Below are 22196 nucleotides of genomic sequence, written 5' to 3' on the forward strand. Positions count from 1 at the left end.
CCCATTCAGAGCTGTGTTTCTCTGTACATTAACTGTCTGTGTTGCCATACTTATTTGTGTGTCATCTACTATAAGATTATGCCGGGAAACGATTCTTTCAATCTGCATCGAGAAATTGGTGAGAAAGTTGCAATTGCTGCCAGACATTTTTGCAGCATACCAGAAGTTAAGGGCAACAGCTGGGAAAGCCTCACATGTCAAGCAAGGAGCAAGGTTCCTCATGAATTACTTGCCACTGTTCACACACTTCCTTCCTTGCTTAGTTTTAAAGGTCATAACAGACCTATGGGAAGGGGTTATTCCCCTCCTCCAACTTATTCGCTTCTGTATCCCCCCCCCCCCCCGAATGTGGAATAAGGTGGAGGGATTGTAAATGAACAAGGACCTGGGACACTAGGAGTAAATTTCCCATGAAACTCACAAAAGACCTTGGGCCAGTCACTATCTCAACCTAACCTGCCTCACAGGATTGTTGTTAGGATAACATTGGGAAATGAAGAGAGTTGTTAAAGATTAACACATTTATTATGGCATAGACCTTTTTGGGCTAGAGTCCACCTCACTAGAAGCTTGACTCTTGGTAATCCATTAAGCTTACACAATAATACTGTTATATCCTTGAAACCAGTTTCTCTTGTCATAGCTGCTTAGGTAGTAAACTATAGACAACACACACTTTTTGTCCAACTAAAAAGGATCTTTAAGAGGCTTGCTAGAGTCATTAACTGATTTCACCACTTCTAATCACTACCTAGAATCCTAACATGCAGATAGAAAACCACAGGCTTGGAGACCTAAAATATCATCTAAGCCAATCCTGTAATCCTATAACAATACATTTTCCGTAGTCTTGAATGTGCTACTGGGCTATTTATTTTTTCATTTTTTGCTGTGAGCGCTGGCCAGTTGGCTACCTCCTTTGAAAATATACCACAGCACTTAATGAGTTCATGGCAGTGTTGAATCTCAAAGTGAGAATCCCTAGCTCAGTATTTTAGTCACTGTATCAATCCAGGCCGTCCAATTCTATGTTCTTTGCATGTCTCGTGAAGAAATAAGTAGTGGCTCCGGTAGGCCACTATTAAACCATCAAAGAAAAATTCTTAATACAGTGGTGCCTCGCCAGACGAAAAGAATTCGTTCCGCAAGTCATTTTGTCTTGCGATGTTTTTCGTCTTGCAAAGCACGGTCCGTCGCAACTGCGCCTCTTCAAGCGGCTTTAAGAAAAAAGCGCAAGACGTTTTCGTCTTGCGAAGCAAGCCCATAGGGAAATTCGCTAGCGAAGCAACGCAAAAACGGAAAACCCTTTTGTCTAGCGAGTTTTTCGTCTTGCGAGGCATTTGTCTTGCGGGGCACCACTGTACTATCCTGTACTTTTGGCAAAAACTCATTTTTAAAACTACGAATCAATAGCTACATCTTACTTCAAGTATTAAACATATGCTTCTGTTAAGGCATCTAGGTGAGACAGGTTACACATCTAGTATGACACTTCAAATTGTCTTAATGCCAACACTACCACCCCTGCCCTGAAACTAAGCGTATTCTTCTGTGAACTCAAGAATTGTAGGTGTGTAATGAATCTGAACGGCTGGCCCATTCCTGTTCATCCCAACAAACACTTTGTACTGAAATACCAAATGTTGTTGTTTAGTCGTGTCCGACTCTTCGTGACCCCATGGACCACAGCACGCCAGGCACTCCTGTCTTCCACTGCCTCCAGCAGTTTGGTCAAACTCATGCTGGTAGCTTCGAGAACACTGTCCAACCATCTCGTCCTCTGTCGTCCCCTTCTCCTTGTGCCCTCCATCTTTCCCAACATCAGGGTCTTTTCCAGGGAGTCTTCTCTTCTCATGAGGTGGCCAAAGTATTGGAGCCTCAGCTTCACGATCTGTCCTTCCAGTGAGCACTCAGGGCTGATTTCCTTAAGAATGGATGCGTTTGATCTTCTTGCAGTCCATGGGACTCTCAAGAGTCTCCTCCAGCACCATAATTCAAAAGCATCAATTCTTCATGAGGTGGCCAAAGTATTGGAGCCTCAGCTTCACGATCTGTCCTTCCAGTGAGCACTCAGGGCATCAATTCTTCGGCGATCAGCCTTCTTTATGGGAAATACCAAATAAACAGTATTTAAAATCATAAATGTTGCTTAGATTATAATACCATACGTGGAGAACATGACCAGCTAAACTGCATCACGTCAAAATATGGCTGCAATAATCTTAGCATTTGTTATTTAGTGTAATGTTAAACAATCTAAGCTATATGTTATAGGATAAAAGGTTAAATCTCTCAGTGTCACGGAGTGGAGTTAGTCTCTAGGACTCTTCCAAACCATTAATAGGGTAGCTGTGAGGAACTTTATTAGCCCTAGGCCGGTATCAGTAGTGAGATCTTCTCTGTCGATAAGGGGAAATGGAAAAAGGAATAGTGATATGTATGCTTCCTTCTAAAATGTCAGAGGGGTTTTGCAACCCACTCCTAGATAGTGGGATTGCCGCATCTCCAAAGAAGGGAACAGGCTTCAGGCAATAGCCCTGGGACATTTGAGAATGGGAATTGTAACAGGAATTTTGTTGGGGCTTGAAGTATTTGCCATCTTGCTTAGCCAATAAAAGATCCCATAAGTCACTCACATATTTATAGGCTAACTGTTAGAACTGAGCCCACTCAGGATGTCTTACAGAGCATAAAAACACAATTGTTGGCATCCATCTGTCTGGAGAGACGATGGAGTGCACTTCTGGGAGTGAAGTCCAACTGCTGCGTTAGCAGTACCCAAGTGACCTCCCTGGGGCGCAAGCCTGGGCAGTGTGTATGGAGGTCCTGGACTGCCCAGACCACAAGAGCACCCCCCTCTCAGCCTTGCTGATGTGGTCCAAAGGAAAGCAGAGCAACATATTTGGCACCAGCTTCGCTGCAGGAGTTGCCAGAGGGAGGCATACAAGGCACTATCCAAGTGTCCTAGGGTTTACTCTTTAGCCTTATCTGCTCCTGAAGATAAGTGGAGGTTTAGGATCAGTGTTTCCCTTCTGCTAGATGGGCTACCTTTCCAGGTTGATAAGCCCCACCTGCCCCTCAACTCCCTCTATACTATGTGTAGAAATGGCCTTCTTAACAGTTGGACCACTCTTAGTTTTCCCTGCTCAATCCTCCAGAGCCTTTCTTCACATGCAGGGGAAGTCTCTAACTCAGGAAGGCTGTGAGACCCTTCAGCTACCCCCCCCCCCAGTTTAGCTGACCGGTCAAAGCCAGCGAATGCATACAGTACACACGCACACATTGTGGGTCATTTGAAAGTTGCATAGAATAGTAGAGTTGGAAGGGATCCTGAGGGTCATAGTGTCTAACCTACTGCAATGCAGGAATCTTTTTTCTGAATTGTTTTTATTAATTTTCCAAATTATTACAAATCAAACCAAATTAAATTAAATTGGAGTATTTTTGCCCAATATGGAAGAGCGCATGGGGGGTATATGGGGGGGACGGGACAAAAGTTCCATTTCGCAAGGAGAAATGGAACTACTTCCCTAATCCTATGCTGACTACGATCCTGTAAAGCAGTGTTTCCCAAACGTTTTTGGGCAACGGCACACCTGTTTACTGAAAAAAAATCTCGCGGCACACCACCATTAAAGCCCCGCCCCGTGACGTCAGCGCGCAGCGTCACGCCGGGAGGGACGCACAAAAGTGAAAGTTTTTTCCCTCGGCAGCTCCTCTCAGCTGCGCTCAATCCGCCTCGGAGCGCAGGAGCGATGCCTCTCTCTGGCTCTCCCTCCGCGCAGGCTGAGGGAGGGAGGGAGGGGCGCGTGTGACCCGTCTCTGCTGGGAGACCAAACCCAGCGAGGCAGAGTCGCGCGGAGGCGCCCAGGCAGCGCTGCCGGCTGCGAGGAGGAGCGCCAGGCAGCAGCAGGAGGCGCGGCCTCTCCTCGCCGCCGCCGCCCCGCCTCTCGCCGCCCGACTCGCCCGCCTCCCTCCAGGCATCTCGCGGCACACGAGGCAACGTCTCACGGCACACTCGTGTGCCACGGAACACCGGTTGGGAAACACTGCTGTAAAGTACTTCCACATTTGATGGTAGTGCTACCGCATGAGAGATGGGACAGAACATTGGGGTGATGGGAAGACAGAATGCTTGTTGCTAAAACTGGCAGCAAAAAGGCTACTTGTGGTGTAACTCCTTCAGCGTCAGTGTTAACTGACAGTTTATTTGGTGTTTAAACAGGTAAAGAATTTAAGCTCAAATTCTTTGCCTTTATTTGAATGTATTAACATACTTGACTCATCCTGTTCTATTCTTTCCCCCCTTCCTTTTGCATTGTGTTCTTGAAAGGCTGGCTTCAGCTTGATTCTCTGGAGGTTTTGTTGTTTGGTCTGAATATCTGGCTTTGGGCACTCCTACTGAAGTTGGATATCATCTGCACACTGACTTTTGTGCTTCTTGGAAAGAGGAAGTCTGCATTCAGCCTTATTGACAGCACAGCAGTAATACTGTGTTTCTTTTTTTTCTTCCCTGCAAGAGCGGAAAGAAGGCAGTTAAAGCCGTCCTGTGGGTTTCAGCGGATGGACTCAGAGTTGTTGATGAGAAAACAAAGGTTAGACACTGCTGGGTTTGGAACCACCATAAACTGTACAGATAATCACTGTAGTTCTCACTGCTTCTTCTATTGCAGGGTGTTAATAACTTCATACAGGCCTAGTTCAGCGAATGAAATATGCTAATTACATGTGGCTCAAATTTTATTTGGCTTTTTCTGCCTTTGTGAACTTAGGTCCTTTGAATTCTTGTTTTGCTTTGTTTGCTTGAAAAGGGATTTTTGTCATAGCAATAAATAGGAAGAAGGCAACAGTTTCATCCTGTTCTTTCTGCCCCTGCAGAAAAGCTGAAAGAGATTAAACTGCATACAGATATGTGATTGATCTGAATTCATTCTTGCTGCATCCTAAGATTTTGAAAATCTGTGTGAGAATTGTTGTTTTTGTTTGTTTTTACATTTGTTATGGTGTGTATTTTTGTGTTTTTATATTGTAAACTGCCCTGTGATCCTTGGATGAAGGGCAATATTAAAAAAATAAGTAAAATAAAATATTGCAGTGAGAAATGAATAAAATATGTGAGGAAGGTATTATTTGAAGGCTCTAGAAGCCAGTGCAATTCAGATTAATTATCAATCAAGGTTTTCAATCTTTACAATATCTCTAAGGCATTACTGAAGGGAGAGCATTAAAATTAATGATTTGTATATCGCTTTATATGCTAATTCGTATCCCGAAGGTGCATATTTTAAAAACTGCATATGGCTTTTTAGTTGAATACCCAAATGTGTCCAATCCTATTTTTAGTTTTAAATGATGTTTGCGTGATATTTGTGCCATCCTATTTTATTGCAGGAGGGTTACAGTTACCGTATTTTTCGCACCATAGGACGCAGTTTTTCCGTCTTAAAAACTAAGGGGAAAAGTCTGTGCGTCCTATGGAGCGAATGCAGGGGGGGAGGCAAGCAGGAAAAGCCCCCAAGAGCCACACACAAGCTTCTCCCAGGAGGGAGAAGGGACTGACGCGGCCAGTCAGTCCCTTCTCCCTCCTCTAGAAAAGCCTTGCGCAATCTCTCCAGCCGCGGGAGGCTGCACAAGGCTAAAGAAGCCAACTTTTTTAAAACCTCTCTATCTCTACCTCTTTTTCTTTTTTCGTCCTTTCTCCACCCCCTTATTTTCCTCTGGATCAGTGTTTTTATCTAGATTAACGTTTTAGTTTGGAGGGGGAGAATATTATAAAAAAGGAAACTTTGCAGCTTTTATTTTAGTATACAATAAAAGCAGATTAAACAAAACACAAGAGAAGGAACTAGCATAGAAGAAGAAGAGAAAAGGGAAAGAGGGAGGATACAAAGCCATTTACCAGAGGTAGATCTTAACCCTTGCCTCACCTGGGAGCTTCTCTGGGCAGGAATTCCCTCGGCTTAAGTGGGGTGAGGGAAGAGTGGCAGGTAGGGGGGTACCTACCTAGATAGTGAAGCCACATGTCTCTCCAATGAAAATTGGGAGTGGGCATTGTGTGAAGTGGCTGTGGATCTCCTGCCGCAGAAGTGTAGGACTGTATAGAGTTGGGAGGGCCACCCGAGAGTCATCTAGCCCAGCCCCCTCACAATGTAGGAATCACAGCTAAAGAACGCCAGGCAGATGGTCCCCCAACCGCTGCTTAAAAGCCTCCAGTGGTGGAGACCCCCAACAACTTCCGAGGTCACAGAATTGCAGGGTTGGAAGGGAACCCCAGGAGTCATCTAGTCCAGCCCCGGTGGACAGCGGGGACGATCCATCCCGTTGTGCAAGGCTAAAGATGCTGCTCAAGGCTAAAGAGGAAGCGCACAGCCTGTCCGTTGCTCTTTGGGGCTGGGGGGGGGGGAATTATATTTTCCCCTTGATTTCCCCCTCTAAAAACTAGGTGCGTCCTGTGGTCCGGTGCATCCAATAGAGCGAAAAATACGGTATTCTTTTAAAATTGGCACCCCAACTTGTCCCTTTCCCCAGTAAGCACACAGAGATCAGCGGGAGTCTTGCCAGTGACTCTAGTAGGCTGGGGGTCACCTATGTTCTTTGCTCCCTGCTCCTCCCTTTTTTAAAAAGTAGTAATATATGGAGGTGTCTGCAGAGGGGAATAATGCCAACCAAGGACAGGTTTGCTTCCGCTGCAGCTGCCATTTAATGTCAAATATAAGGAGGTTCTGTGATGGATCATACCCTGTAGTGGCACTGTTTGGGATGCTACAGATGATACAACTCTGTCTCTCTGCTGCCTCGATCCTCTGTGTCAGTGTGGAAGGCAGCTGCATCCCAGGGACAGCTGTGGAAATGATGTACATTGAAGCGTAAGGAAACTGTTCTAGCAATGATTATATTTATACATGTGACTAATACCCACTGTGCAAGTCCAGAGCCCCATGCAGGTTCAGAGTCAATTTGATGTGTTGCGTAGTGAAAGAGAATAAGATGCGAGTTGGCAAGCTAATGATTCAAATGTTGGGCGTGAGCCTGCTGTATAGATGTCCCCCATTCTCAGCTCCCCACTTACAATATAGAGCTGTTGTAAGGGCTACTGAGGGCCCAAACCAGATGTGTGCAGATTTGGTAAACATTAATTTGCCACTTTCATCGTAAAGTGGAGATGAAGAATCAGTGTGCATTTTTTTTAAGAGCACAGAGGGGAAGCGACTCTTGGCTGCCTTCCCAGAATTCTGCTTGAAGACCCCCCCCCTTCCCTTATTAACTTTCAGTATCTGAGACAGCCTGAGGGACAGAGGGTTAAAAGTAGCAGAGCAGAGGTAAGGCAAGGGAGGCGGAGGGTTGCACTCCCACCCCACTAATTTTAATGACAAAATACCCCCCCAGCACCCCCAATTGGCAGCGGCATCTTTAGCAAACATGTGCATATCTGGTTTTTGACCTGAAGATGTATGTGAAATGCTTTGAATGCACGTAAGCCCTTATATGGGGATGTGGGAGGCGCTGTGGGTTAAACCACAGAGCCTAGGACTTGCCGATCAGAAGGTTGGCGGTTCAAATCCCTGCGATGGGGTGAGCTACCGTTGCCTGGTCCCAGCTCCTGCCAACCTAGCAGTTCGGAAGCACGTCAAAGTGCAAGTAGATAAATAGGTACCACTCCAGCGGGAAGGTAAACGGCGTTTCCGTGCGCTGCTCTGGTTCACCAGAAGCGACTTAGTCATGCTGGCCACATGACCTGGAAGCTTTCTGCGGACAAACACTGGCTCCCTTGGCCTATAGAGCGAGATGAGCGCCGCAACCCCAGAGTCGGTCACGACTGGACTTAATGGTCAGGGGTCCCTTTACCCTTTAAGCCCTTATATGAAAGTCAAGTGGTGTTGTTATTATAGTTTTGTCTAAGTCAGGAATCAGAAGCCTATGGTCCTTCAGATTTTGTTAGACTCTGGCTCCCATCAGCTTGAGCTAGCAGAGCCATTTGGCAGGAGTGGTAAGGGTTGCACTACAGCCGCATGTGAAGAGCCAAAGTTCCCCCACACCTGATTTAAGTCCTGTGCTTCCAGTGGTTCACCTGACCTCTGTTTCCATAAACTAAACTCTAGAAGAGCTGCTGATGTTACATATTTAACTATTTTAAAATGCAGCTGAACTTTGCCACGGATGCTTGAGAGCCAGTTGCTTCTTAATAAACAGCTTAGCTTAAAGATGCCAATATTAAAGCTGTTATTCTAAACTCTGCTACTACACTCTATAATGCTTGATGGTAATATTTCAGCTCATGTGGGAAATTGATTGTAATATTGCCCCTTGGTGGTTGGATGAATTAGTACAGGTCTCCAAACATTGAATCTCAAATCAGTACAATAATTTTGGGGATACACTTGCACAGAGCTTTGAAGAGAAGCCAAAGTTGTTTTTTTAAGTCACCCCTTTAAATATGTAGTATATATGTGGAAATATATAAAGCAAATATATCTGGCGGACTGAAAGGTACAACTTTGGTATTAATTTGATAGAGGGAAGAAGGAAATCTAGAAATGTACTGTGTGGTATATTCCATGCTCCTGTAATGACTTGAATTTCTTATATCATCTTTCTTGGTTTTTTCCTTTAGGACCTTATAGTTGATCAGACAATAGAGAAGGTTTCTTTCTGTGCTCCGGACAGGAATTTTGATAGGGCATTTTCTTACATCTGTCGAGATGGCACAACACGACGCTGGATATGTCACTGCTTTATGGCTGTAAAGGACACGGTAAGCTGCTTTTAGGATCACAAAAAAGGAAGAGGCCATTTCCAAATTATGTCACTTGTCTAGAGAAATTTAGCTTTCTTGTGGCAATCTTGTCATTTAAGAGCAGTGCATTCAACAGGCTCAGATATTTGAAACTGGAATGTTAAAATGCTGTAGCTAGTGTAAATCATGTATGTTTCTTAATACAAACAAGGAACCTAATGTGCTTACAGAGCATGAATTGCCATTTTAAAAAATTGTACAGTATCTGCATTATGGATTTTATAGCACCAATATTTCAGTATATGAGCTGACTGAACAGCATTTACACCTGGCAGCTAAAATATATATTTAAAGTCTAATCCATGTGTATGTCTCATGTCTCTCGTAACCTGTGCTTTATCTGGATGTAATAGTTCTGAATTCTGCTGACCAGAATTTTTACAGAGAAGGGAAGCTTGCACTGAGTGCCAGCTATCATTTGGCAATGTTTGGAGGAAATATGTAGTTCCATTTTGGTTTCTAAATGACGCAATATCTTTTCAGGGAGAGAGGTTGAGTCATGCAGTTGGCTGTGCGTTTGCAGCCTGCTTGGAGCGAAAGCAAAAGAGAGAGAAGGAGTGTGGGGTGACTGCCACCTTTGATGCCAGCAGAACCACATTCACAAGAGAGGGATCTTTCAGGGTTACTACAGCAACTGAACAAGCAGAAAGAGAGGAAGGCATGAGGCAGATACAAGACACAAAAGGTAATGGGGTACAAAAGGTAATTGGGAAGCTCTGCTGACTCAAACTACCATTTTACCTGGCCTGTCATTTTAAATAAAAGTGAGATTATGAACCCTACTGCAAAATAATTTCATTATACCTTTTGATAAGGTTTTGGACCTAAAATATCCTCAGTAGGCTCCTGAGAGCTTTGGATTTTGCAGAAACAGAGATATAGTGTGTTGTGTATTCTGCGAGTTAGATTGAGGAGGAGGGATTAGTGTAACTCATTAATTTCCAGTGTTTCTGAGCTTGATTTGTCTAATATAGGCATGGAGAACCTTTGACCCTCTAGAAAGGGCTGTGCTACAACTTCCATCATCCGTTGCCATTTGGCCATTCTTGCAGGGACAGGTAGGACTTGTAGTTCAGCGATCTCTGGAGGGCCAAAATTTTGCCACTCCTAGTCTAATACTTTGGTTTCTTAATTACTAAAAGAGCACCTGCAGATTTCATGGCCTGCAACACTTCAGAGCCAGTGATCTTGGAAAAAGTAATAATGATTTACCTAGTTGGTTAAGAATAGAAGCTGTCTTAACACATAGACTCTCAAACAATGGTTGCATCTTCATGACAAGATAGAGCAGATAATCTTTTAGTACACTTACCGTATTTTTCGTCCTATAGGGCGCACCGGCCCATAGGACGCACCTCGGTTTTTTTGGGGGGGGGAAATGAATAAAAAAAAATTATTCCCCCCCCCCGCCGCGGCTGCCGCCCCAAGCCTTGCGCACACCTGCCCGAAGCACGGGGCGCCCTCTGGAGGGCTCCCCGTGCTTTGGGTGACAGGCTGCCGCCCCAAGCCTTGCGCGCCCGGCGGGACCTCCCGCCGGGCGCGCAAGGCTTGCGGACACTCGCCCGAAGCATGGGGAGCCCTCCGGAGGGCTCCGCGTGCTTCGGGCGGCCGGCTGCCGCCCCAAGCCTCGCGCACCCAGCGGGAACTCCCGCTGGGCTGGCAAGGCTTGTGGATAGCTTCCTGAAGTCTGGAGAGCGAGAGGGGTCGGTGCACACCGATGCCTCTCACTCTCCAGGCTTCAGCGAAAGCCTGCATTTGCCCCATAGGACGCACACACATTTCCCCTTCATTTTTGGAGGGGGAAAAGTGTGTCCTATGGGGCGAAAATTACGGTATATTTTCACTCTTGACTTCGTAGAAATGTATTTGCCCCCTACATATTAGGTTCCCCCCACCCAGCCCTTTAAATAATGACTAAAATTGTTAGTTTCCTTTAGAGGTATGTGGGGCATAGGCACCAATACAGTTGGGAAGTGTGTAAATTAAGAAGTGGAAGAAGTCTTGGAGCTATTCTCGAACAAATCATTTAAATGAGCTTCTCTGTCCCATATCTTGGCGTACTGTTGCTTATTTCACCACATTTAATTCAAATATGCCTGGAAAATGCTTAATGTAGAACACAATATTCTGATAAGATGTTTGCAATTTTAGTTTCATTATCTGGAACGACACACTGAAGACCAGATTCTACTACCTGGTCCTGCTAGTGGAAGCCTGCGCAGGGACTTCCACTACTGCAATGGGGGCTTTCCCCTTCTCTCCACTCCTTGCCCACCCACCCCAAATTGGCTTGTTTGTGGGGGGGACTGGGGCAAACTGCAATACAGTATGCGAGGGAAGCTTATTCCATTGGGAAAGCAAGAACGCTTAAACTGATAGGATTTTTGAAACAGCGAAGCACTGAATTGCTCCCTATACATTTCTGTCAAATCTCTGGCAGATCAATGTGCAGCATCTCCATGGCTCTTTGCTATGCAAAAGCCATTCATTAATGGCTTATTATTTTGTGTGATGTCTATGAAATGTTCAAACAGATAAAAGACTTAAATCCAGCTCTAGAGGGCCATTTGTAGTGAATTCGAGCATAAACAATAGCAAACAACCAAACCCACAGCAGAGTATTTCAGAGGGCTTAAAATCTTGATTAAAAGTAGCAGCTTTAACTGCCTTCCTAAACGCAAGCCGTGAAACCAGTGCAGATCTCTCAAGGGAGTTCCAGCGGTGGGGGCAGCTACAGAAATGCCCCTGTCATATGTTATGGATACCTGAAGGGACACTGAGAGGGGCCTCTGTGAAAGATCTACCTTCTCAGGCAAGATTATATGGAAGGAGGAGGAGGAGGAGGAGGCATTTCAGGTAATCTGGCCACAAGCCATTTAGGTCTTTATAGGTAAAAATGAGGACTTTGAATTGCATTCAGAAAGGAATAGGTATCCAGTGCATTTGTTACAAAAGGGGGAGTAACATGAGTCCTACGTCCCTATACCCCCATAAGATGCCTAGCTGCAGCAGTCTGAACCAAATGACATTTCTAAACAGTCTTCAAAGGCAGTCCCATTTAGAGTGTGTCAAGATGAGAGGCGATTTGCCCCATCCTGATCTTGAAACAACAGAGCAGTAGCAGTGAAGGCGGAAAATGGAATTCATAACAAGTCATTATTATCGTTGAAATGTTTGCTAAACTAACCTGGATAGATTAAGAGGCTAGTTAATTGCACCAAGCACTGTCTCTCCAATAGACATGATTAAAATGCAAAAAACAATTACTGTAGAAAAATAGCATTTTGCATCTATCTATCTATCTATCTATCTATCTATCCATCCATCCATCTATCCATCTATCTATCTATCTATCTATCTATCATCTATCTATCTATCTATCTATCTATCTATCCAGGAAGTTACCATATTGTTTTTAATTAATTTTAAAAAAATCTCTCCCAATGATAAAAAGGTCTCTTTAGCCAATATCCCTGTATTAACTTTTTCCTGCTATTTTTTCTCGCAGTTGAAACTGATGTGAAAGCGGCGGTGTCGACTGTTGTACCTGGCAATACAGCCCCATCACCAAGTTCCCCAACCTCTCCTAGTGCTGAGGTTGCATCCTCTGCTGACAAAGAGTCAAATAACCCCCATGCTATCCCACGAAGACACGCTCCCATAGAGCAACTAGCCAGACAAGGCTCGTTCAGAGGTTTCCCTGCTCTTAGCCAGAAGATGTCCCCATTTAAACGACAGCTCTCTTTGCGAATAAATGAACTCCCTTCAACGGTGCAGAGGAAGAGCGACTTCCCCATGAAAAACTCAGGTAGGGCAAAATTGATCCCCATGTCCTTAGTACACTTGGATGCAGTTTGAGCTCACTTGATCACCACATTTGAGAGAGATCTCTATAAAGAGATGTTGTGATCCTCTGCCCCTCGTACCTTCACTGTTTCTTTCTTGAAATGTCAGTGTCAGGCACCAATTTTGTTGTTTGCTCTGCACCAAAGTGTACTTACATTGTGACCTTAACTTCTATAAACTTTCCTCTGTATAATATTTCCATATTTCTCCATTTTTTATATGGATTTTGCCGACTGGCAATTGTGCCTCGGTTGTCAAATGTTTTGGAAGTCAAACGGTCTTCCAGAATGGGTTACACTCGACAACCGAGGATCCACTGTATTATACATACCTAGCCCAATAATATTTACTATTGTTAAATACCTTTACAGTTTGAACTACATGGAACACATTCAGAGGTAGAAATGTATGGTCTGAATGTCTGGGCCATGAGCATTGTGGTTTAAGTTGGCATATTTTAATTCATGTGCTTGCACAGTGGAATGAATTAAACACTTAGTACTTGGGGGGGTGGGGTTGTTAGATATTGCTAAATTAGGGCTGATCCAATATTGCATAGCCCTTGAAACATGTGAGTGGGGGGAGGAGAGAAGAATGTGCCCTGTGCATTCAGTTGACTGCATTCCTGTGCAATTTTTATTCTTATTTTCAGTTCCTGAGGTTGAAGGAGAAGTGGATAGCATTAGTTCCCTGTGCTCCCAGATTACAAATGCATTTAGCACACCGTCGGAGGACCCTTTCACCTCTGCCCCTATGACAAAACCAGTCACTGTAGTTGCACCACAGTCTCCTGCTTTTCAAGGTGTGTCCTCTCTAAGTTTGGGTACATTCATGGTGTTTGCTACATATGCAATGCTGCTTTCCTCCGCTGCCATTGCTTTAATGTCTCTAAGTGTCTTGCAAGTGCCTTGTTTGTCTCTGAAGTCATTATGCTTTGCTCATTTTATATGCTTTGTAGCCTTTTCCTTGAAAGATGAGGGCCCATCCAAAACTATTCAACTAATTATATAAAATGGTTTCAAAGAGAAGATCACATTTTTAGCCTTGAAAACAATTGGTGTGTTGATTTAAATGAGGTGCAACTTCAAAGTTTTGATAGCTTTGCTCAAAGTAACTTAAGACTGGATCCTTGAGACCAATAATAATCCCAACGAATTTTGGTGAAAGACAAATTGTGATTAGAATTTCAGGTTGTGGAGTAGAAATTGATTTCATTAGCCAGAATATCTTTACAGTTCCAAGTTGTTGCACACTTTCTCAATTCAAACCACACCCTTAGTGCTCAGGAAGTAAGAATGTCGCTCATGGTCAAGCAAGTAATAATAAAAATAATAATAAATGGGGGAGAAAGAGGAAGAAGTAAGAATGTGTGGAACGTGAAGTTCATGTCCTTTGGTTTTTCATGGACACTTTAAATTTAAGCATGTGGGTAGGATAGTAGAAGTCTGTAATTAATGGCTTTGAATTTTCGGTGCAGAGGAAGTAGATTAACTGTATTGATTAGGTTATAAAAAACAAATTGGGTTACATTTGAGTATAAAATGTGGAGGTCATTTTATTTGCATTCTGCTGGGGGAAAATAGTTAAAAATTTCTTGGTTGTCTTAACACTTGAGTCAACAGGAAATGTAATTTGCATCGTGGAAAATGTCAGTAGATTAACAGTGTGAAAGAGTGGCTGAGATGTTGGTGTGTGTTGCATGTTGGCAGAAATCATACATTTATTTTTAACATCCCAGTCACCTGCATGCCTTGCATGAATTAACAGCATTGATGTTGTCTGCTCCCATTTTAGTTAATGGCACTGCCTCTGCCTTCAGTGTGCTTACTGCTAAACCAGCTCAAACTACTGTAGCACCCACAGCAATACCAGTTCGTGAAACCAATCCTTGGGCTCTTGCCCCTGCTGCTCCAGCTGCTGCTAAAACTAGAGCCGCAGCCACTCTTTCTGGTAAGACCGGGCACAGATCCTGTGTGTTGAAATATGTGGTGCTGGATTAGAGGGATCTTTCATCTAATGCATTGCTTGGGGATTTTTAATATCCAAAGCCATCTGGTTTGAGGCAAAGCAAAGGAATCCATTTATTTTATTTGCAGCCTTTCTGTTTTACTCTTTGCTACAAAAAGCAATTCCAGAGAAGATAACAATAAAATATGCATAAAGCAAGGCAGAGGAATTGCAATTTGAAAAAAAAAAAAAATCCAATCTGGCATTACATTCCTGCAAAGGCCTGCGCAAATAGCCAAGTCTTTACCTGGTGCAGGAAGCTCAACTGTGTCTGCATCAGTCTTCTCTTAGAAGGGAGGGAGTTCCAAATCTGAAGTGCCACCACCAGCAAGGCTCTCCCTTGCATCATCACCAGCCAGGGACAGTTGTAGGAATAATAAATAGGTGTTCAAGGATGTTTGAGGTGCAGCTTTGTACTTTTACTTCAGTATCTAGGGAAACATTTAGATGGCTTGAGAGAGGATAAGAATTTACTGCAGGAGCAAGACTACTTTAGTAGCCAGGATACATCTGCCACCATTCGTAAATTCAAAGCTGGCACTGTAGCAGGGCACATGGGACTCGTCAATCTGGGAGGGTAGCCTATCTAGGAGAAGGAAAACTGATCCTAAACCTCCTCTGCCTTGTGGGATATCTTTGGGAGAAGAAAAGACTAAGGCATAAATCCTACACAAATCCTGAATGGAGTTCCTAAGACGGTTGGATGGCGCCTTGTATGCCTCCTTCCGGCAACTCCTGCAGCCAAGCTAGTGCCAAATTTATTGCTCTGTTTTCCTTTGGGCCATACCAGCGAGGTCAAGAGGGGGCAGCCCAGGACCTCCATCCCCACTGACCATGCTTGCGCCCCGAAGAGGTCACTTTGGTGCTGCTAACACAGTGGTTTGACTTCACCCCTGAAGTGCAGCTCATAGTTAAACTCTAGCAAAGGATGAATCTACTGATTTGGGGGCAGCTGTACATGTAATGTACCAGACAGGATCACTGTTTGCATACCAGTACTTCCCAAACATCCGTACAGTCTTGAATGCATGTATGCATGCATTTTAGCAAGGGTTCCCAGTGGCATAAAAATGCATGTATGTCGTACCTTGCTGCAGTGGAAAGCCACAGGTTGGTTGTGCCAGTTGTGTCTGGCTGGACCTCCACATTTCTGCTTACCATGGGCAAGTAGCTTAGACCTTTGGCATAGCATGATGCCCATGTGCACAACGGTCCCTCCCTGAAGTTCTCCATGAATTGCGCAGAACTTATGGGAATGTCTTTTTCACACTGTACTTTGGTTGGCTAAAACACCTGTTGCTCAGTGCAGCATGAGATTCCTATTGCGCAGATCAGTGTTGAAGCATTTTTGGAGCACGTAGAAGCAGCATAAGACTTGTGCTGCTCCTTCTCTAAACTACAGAGCAACATGTGACCTACCCAGAATCCTCTGGCATATGTAGAGGACTTGGGCAAAGTGAAGAATCAGTGGTGAAGTCCAGCAGTGGCTGACTACTGAGCCAAGCCAAATCTGTACACCCTTTTTTTAGTCAATAGATGTTCATAGTTACTGCCTCCACTGTTGAAGGCAGTGTGCCTCTGAATAACAGTTTCTGGGAATAACACATGGGGAGAGCACTGTTGCACTCAGAACCTGGTTGTAGGCTTTCCACAGGCATCTGGTTGGCCTCTGTGAGACTAGAGGGGTCTTTGGTCAGATCCAGCAGGACTGGATTTGAAGCAGAGACCTTTCAGAACCCTACAATGCTATCTGAGGTTCTGTAAGCCAGAAGGCAGGGGCAGAACTTCATGTTTTATGGAGCCAAGCATACAAGTTTTACCACTGAGCTATAGCTTCTCATCTGATGGCACATGAGGCCACCATCTTGCCAAAGATAAGTAGGCCTGGGTCTGGTCAGTGCCTGGATGGATAACAGCCCGGGAACCAGATATACACTGCCTTGGACTCACAATGGAAGGAAGGCAGGATACAAATGTAACAAAATTAATGAAAATAAATAGTTGGAAGGAAAGACCCAGAAGCAGCTCCAAGGTGAAGCATCAAAATCTGCTTAAGTTGGGGGTTGTTGGACAATAGTAATATGGCCTTTCAGATTAAAGAGTAAAGAAACTCAATAGAGGGAGGAGGCAGGGGTTTAGCCTTTGCAGAGAAGAGGGTGGGAATAAGGCATGATCCAGAAAAGAAGTATTAAGTTGAAACAAGTTAAAAGAAACTGAAATGTTAAGTATTGAATATTACAGAGCAATTAGACAGAGGTTAACAGACTGAATTGCGTAGAAAGCGTAAGCAAGGAGTATAAGTGAAGGAAGGGAAAGAACGAAAGCAACAAGCTGTCAGTAAGTACAGTTTCAAACTATCATGCCAGTTTTGCAAATGATGAATTCTGAGTCATAGAGTTTATTTATTTAGCAGTCAGTACAGATATCACACACTCAGGCTTGTAATTGGCGATTGGGCCATTGCACATCATGTTTGGTAATCTCCCTGATTCCAAAGTGGGGTGCATAAATTCCCCAGTGCCTGCTTGGAATGCCATGTACTATACCCTCCTTCCCTTATTAGCATTTCATTTGGCCCAGGGCAGGTGGGGATCCTATAGTCTGCAGACCAATCTTGGCCCTCTAGATCCACAATGCTGTTTTGGGCAGGTCATACCCCACCCATACCTGATAGCATGTGGGTAAAAGCAGGGCTTGACCAAAGCCATGTTATTGATCGCCCAAAGTACCTGACAACTAGCTGTGCAGAGCCAAGACCCAGCATTGAGCATCAATCATCTGCGTGATTATTCTGAGTCAAGCATATCAGAGAGCTGCCTGCAGCGCAGGTGCACCCAAACTCAGTGGTAAGCAGGTTCATTCCTTCTATTCGAGGAAGGGGTGATCCCAGTTAGTGCTGGACTCAAGAGAGCAATTGGGTGCTCTTTGCAGCAGTTTCTCCCATCTGTAATTTGACTGGTGGGAGGGGCAACCCACCTGTCAATTGTGATGCCATGTGACTGACAGGATAGCCCCCATCCACCTTTCAAAGTTGGCCTATTTCTAAGTTCTTGCTCCTGGAGCCAATAAAATAAATCACAGCCCCTGGCCTAGGGGCTGGCAATCTGGGACATTCCTGTAGTCCAGTTACCACGGCTTGCACTTTTCCTTTACTGAGCTTTAGAATGAGGAGCTATTCTACTGAAACTGAATGGGTGTAAATATTTTCTACTTTGAAAGTGGGACTGGATGTTGTAAAGTCTGTCTTTGGGCATAACTCCGGGATGAACAAGTGCAAGTTCACATTTGTCTGATTAATCAAACCTGCTATATTAGTTTTAGTGATCTCAATTGCTGTTATGAAACTGACCAGCCTGATCCAATTATGGTTGGAAACTGGAACTTCTTCAAGGTCCCTGTTAGATCCTTTATCAAGCAGCAGCGATTAGAAACAGGATGAAGCGTATCCCTTGCTGAGATCTTACCCTAACTTCTGTTTTCCTTCATAGGTTCCGAGTGGAGTACCAACTCAGGAGCTGCCTCACCGAATCTGTTCCAGGCGAACCACAGACGTACTCCCTCCGAGGCAGACCGCTGGTTGGAAGAGGTGTCCAAAACTGTCCGGTCCCAGCAGCCGCAGCCACCTCCAGCTCCCCAGCCTCTCCTCCAGCCTCCTGTGGCTTCTCAAGCAGCCCCAGCTTTTCCAGGCGGCACCTTCATTGCATCTCAGCCTGTGCCTGTCGGTGTGGTCCAGCCCATGCAACCAGCATTTATCCCGGCTCAGCCATACGCTGTCGCAAATGGAATGCCCTATTCCGCCCCAAGCGTGCCAGTGGTTGGAATCACCCCTTCCCAGATGGTAGCAAACGTGTTTGGCACGGCAAGCCACACTCAAGGATCCCACTCTCACCAGTCGCCTAGTCTTATAAAGCAGCAGACATTCCCCCAGTACGAAACTAACAGCGCTACTGCCAGTCCTTTTTTCAAACCTCCTCCCCAGCAACTCAACGGGTCGGCTGCTTTCAACGGTGTGGACGCTGCCAAATGGCCCACAGAGGACAAGCATGTACTGCCGCCTGCAGCTGCCCAGCAGGTTGATCCGTTTGAAGCGCAATGGGCGGCGCTGGAAAGCAAATCGAAGCAGCGCACCAACCCATCTCCGACTAACCCTTTCTCGAGCGAATTGCAGAAGACCTTTGAGATTGAACTTTAAGCAGTCCCGTGGCTTTGTGCTTAAGTCTGTATGTATGTGTGTTGGAATTGGACTGGGTGGAAGGGGGATACAAGGGGGCAGAGGGACGAGTGAGCAGCATATACGCCATTGCTGGTGTCCCCATGGAATCAGTGGGCATACAGAGAGGGAACAATTGGGGTGGGGTGGGGGGAGACGCTCCAAGCCCCAACCACACAACTATTGGGAAATCTAGGAAATGTCCCTGGGCCGCTTGCGTTCCTGCTTGGGAGCTTCAATGGCAAAGGAAACCTCAAAAGGGCTGAAGAAGGGAAATGAGCCCTGAAGCCCTTTCCTCGCACAGAACTTCAGAAGACCTCGTAAGATGAGAAGCAAATTAGTCGCCACTATCTCCAGGAGGTATCTGTCTACCTTCCTGTGAGCGAGCCATTCCTCTGCGCGGGGGGAAAGAGGGAGGAGCAGCCAGGGGGATACAAGCTCAGCTGGGGAATGGGAAGAAATGAGAGCTGCTTGGCATATGCCGTCTGTGGAAAAGGATGAGCTTCCATTTTGAGTAACACAATAATTATTATATATAAAATAAAGCCAAAATCTTTATTTTTATGCATTTTAGATTATTTTAAATAGTTCTAGGTAATAAAAGCGGAATGAGTTGTAAGTAATCTTGCCAAAGGTATAAAAGGGGGTTGGATGTAAAATTGTACATAAGATTGATTTATCACTGATTCTTACGGTCAGTAATATGAGAGTAGAATGGGGAGCAGAGATATTAGCTTGTTCTTGTCCTATCATTGTAAGTAGCATATTGCAACAACAATCATGAATCATGACCAATTCAAAAAAAAAATCACAGTAGAGTAGTGTTAAGAGCAGTATTGTCTTGGTTTAAAAACAATGGGTAAATTCTATCTTTTTTAAAAAAGAATTCAAACTAGATCATATTGGAGTACATATAGGTTTTTTCATATACTGCTGCAGTTTCCTTGTCTTGAATCTGTTTTAACACTACTGTGGTAAGTTGACTGTAATCATATCTACAATCAGGTCTACTTAGGAACCCATTTTATGTGCATTGAATAGAATTTAGATTTTATTTTTTATTTTTTTAAAAAAGCTTTTTCCCACTGTTCTATGTGAAAGCTTGTGGCTAGACTGCAGCTATTCCATATTCTTCCTTCAGCAAATCATGAAAATCCATCTCATTTTTAATTTTACTCGTAAAACTTGGCCTTACAAGCAAACGTAAGTTATATATTTGTACTGATTTATAATCTGCTTTAACAGAAATAAATGTTGGTAGTAGATAATGTGGCTTTTTGAGCAGGTTTCCTTGTCCTTTTCCTGCAGTGTCTGTACTTCCTTGAATTTGAATTCATCTGGCGCATGCCTGATGTAGCAGGCTGCCACTTCCATTCGCATTTCCATATGAAATTGATTACTTTAAAACTAGAACTTAGACTTTTGAACACTTGGTTTGCTCTTGCTTTATTTGGAGTTCCTGAATGCTGCGAGCAGAGTCACTAGGTTTCTGTGCGTTGCGTTTGAGAAATATGGTTCTTTATGTACCTGCTTCTGATCCCAAACTATATGGCAATCTCTTTTTTGTTTAGTGGTTGTTACCACACTCTACTCAGAGGTAACCCTGGAGAGCATTCTGTGCTTCCTATGCAGCTTTATCATTCATATTCCTGTCATTCCAGAACTGATCCCTTTGCAGGGATAGAGCTGTTTGTTGCTGCAGCATGAAAATGATTTGGCATGGTCTGTGATAACGGGCATCATCCATAATTCAGGACTCTGCCTGACTACACAATTGTCACTAGAAAACAGTTGATGATTAGGCTATTTTGACTTTGCAAGATTCAGTAAAAAAGTAAGAAAAAGCATGAGTCCCTATACTAAAATATAACTGCATCAAATGTAAATACATGCTTGGTTATGAGAATTTGGAATAGACCCTATTGCTCCTATGTACAAATCCATCCCACCTCTTTCTCTTATTCTAGTCATGAGTTCTGAAAGTATAAACACACTCTTAACAAAGCTGCCACCAACTACACAATCTGTTGTTAACCATAGAACTTTTGCACAAAGCCTCAAGTAATAAGGCAAGGATTTCCATAAGGTGCTTTTGCAAGTTTGCACAGTAAATAGGCAGTTGCTAACTGTACATGAATTTGGACGCAACTCCTCAGCATTTTAGGAACACATTCCAAAAAGTGATTCCCTCAGCTATATATGCTACCCAGCTGTTAAAATCAAACGTTGGCGTACTCCTTCAGCATTTTTAAAAATCATAGCAAAACTACACATTCTGCCATTTCAGGAACCTGTGTCATCATTTTATAAAGCATTAATACAGAGCTGACTCCATTTCCTTGCTGTGAGAAGCCAGACCTGGAATGCCCCCCATGTTTTTAAAGCTGCAAATACAGGGTGCCTGTGCATCTGTATCAAGATTACCATCCATTGTGGTGCAGATGGAGCATTGCGCTGCTAAATCCCAGATTGTGTCTTTCCGGAGAATTGTATTTTCATTGTTTCAGATCTATAAAATTCCTGTGAATTACATAGGATTCTTTTTTCAATTTTAGATTGGATAAATATAGAATTCCTTGCCTGGTTTTTATATGGTAAATCTTTTGAGTGTGCCTTCCCTCTTCCACAGGAAACAAATTCTGAATACAAACCGTTTCAAGGAAATCTAAACTATCATATCCTTGCGGCATTGAAAATATGCAAGCACTGAGTTCGCTTGCACTTTTGTTTTCAAGTTGGGGGGGGGGAACTTGTGACATAATTGTTCCCATAGCACTCAGCTGTTCAGTGGCAGGCAATATGCATTGATCATATAGTTTCTGTCATCTAAACATTGCCTGTGTTGTAGATGCTGCTTTTTTAGAGGAGCGATAGATCCATGTTCTCAACAGTCTTAAGTGAAGCTGTTCCCATTGGGTAGTCAGATGATGCTGAGAACAAAGGCTGACTTATGAACACTAATCTCTGGGATAAAATGCCAATGCATTTTTCTTTCACTCTTCTACAGTGGCTGATTTTTAACTGTTCATAGCCCTGAAGCTCACAACAGTTTGGTTCTTTTATATCTGCCTTCAGCTATTTGAAAGCTGAAAAATAGTGCGACCTGAAAAAATGCAAGTTGCAGTGTGGAGCACTCCTGCCCGGTACAGGCTTCAATTGTAAACCTATTTACCTGGGAGTAAGAACTCAGTGGGAAATGCTTCTTAGAGATGTATAGGACTGTGCTGTCAGGTATGTTGCACTCTAGGTTACTCAAGTCTAGTATTCATTCTCTTGCACATCCCCACACATTCTGCTCTATTAGCATTCCATGATTGCAGAATATGCTCGGTCCACACT

General features: G+C 44.0%; 1 protein-coding gene across 11 annotated transcripts in view; it reads left to right on the plus strand.

The window, feature by feature from the left end:
- Positions 1 to 21601, plus strand: part of NUMB (NUMB endocytic adaptor protein) — a 62320-nt gene extending 40719 nt beyond the window's left edge. For 6 of the 11 annotated variants that reach the window (XM_083507840.1, XM_083507838.1, XM_083507831.1 and 3 more), the window contains 6 exons: positions 4521 to 4595; positions 8612 to 8752; positions 9278 to 9479; positions 12303 to 12602; positions 13293 to 13442; positions 18136 to 21601. In XM_083507840.1, coding sequence (XP_083363966.1) covers positions 4521 to 4595; positions 8612 to 8752; positions 9278 to 9479; positions 12303 to 12602; positions 13293 to 13442; positions 18136 to 18839 — 1572 coding nt within the window. In that variant the 3' untranslated portion in view covers positions 18840 to 21601. Of the gene's footprint in view, positions 1 to 4520; positions 4596 to 8611; positions 8753 to 9277; positions 9480 to 12302; positions 12603 to 13292; positions 13443 to 14434; positions 14591 to 18135 lie in introns of all 11 variants that reach the window. The other 5 variants (XM_083507833.1, XM_083507836.1, XM_083507830.1 and 2 more) reach the window with 1 other exon arrangement.
- The last annotated feature ends 595 nt before the right edge of the window (positions 21602 to 22196 follow it).

Source organism: Podarcis liolepis (assembly GCF_965112155.1).
Source record: "Podarcis liolepis genome assembly, chromosome: 1".
Lineage (NCBI taxonomy): Eukaryota > Metazoa > Chordata > Lepidosauria > Squamata > Lacertidae > Podarcis > Podarcis liolepis.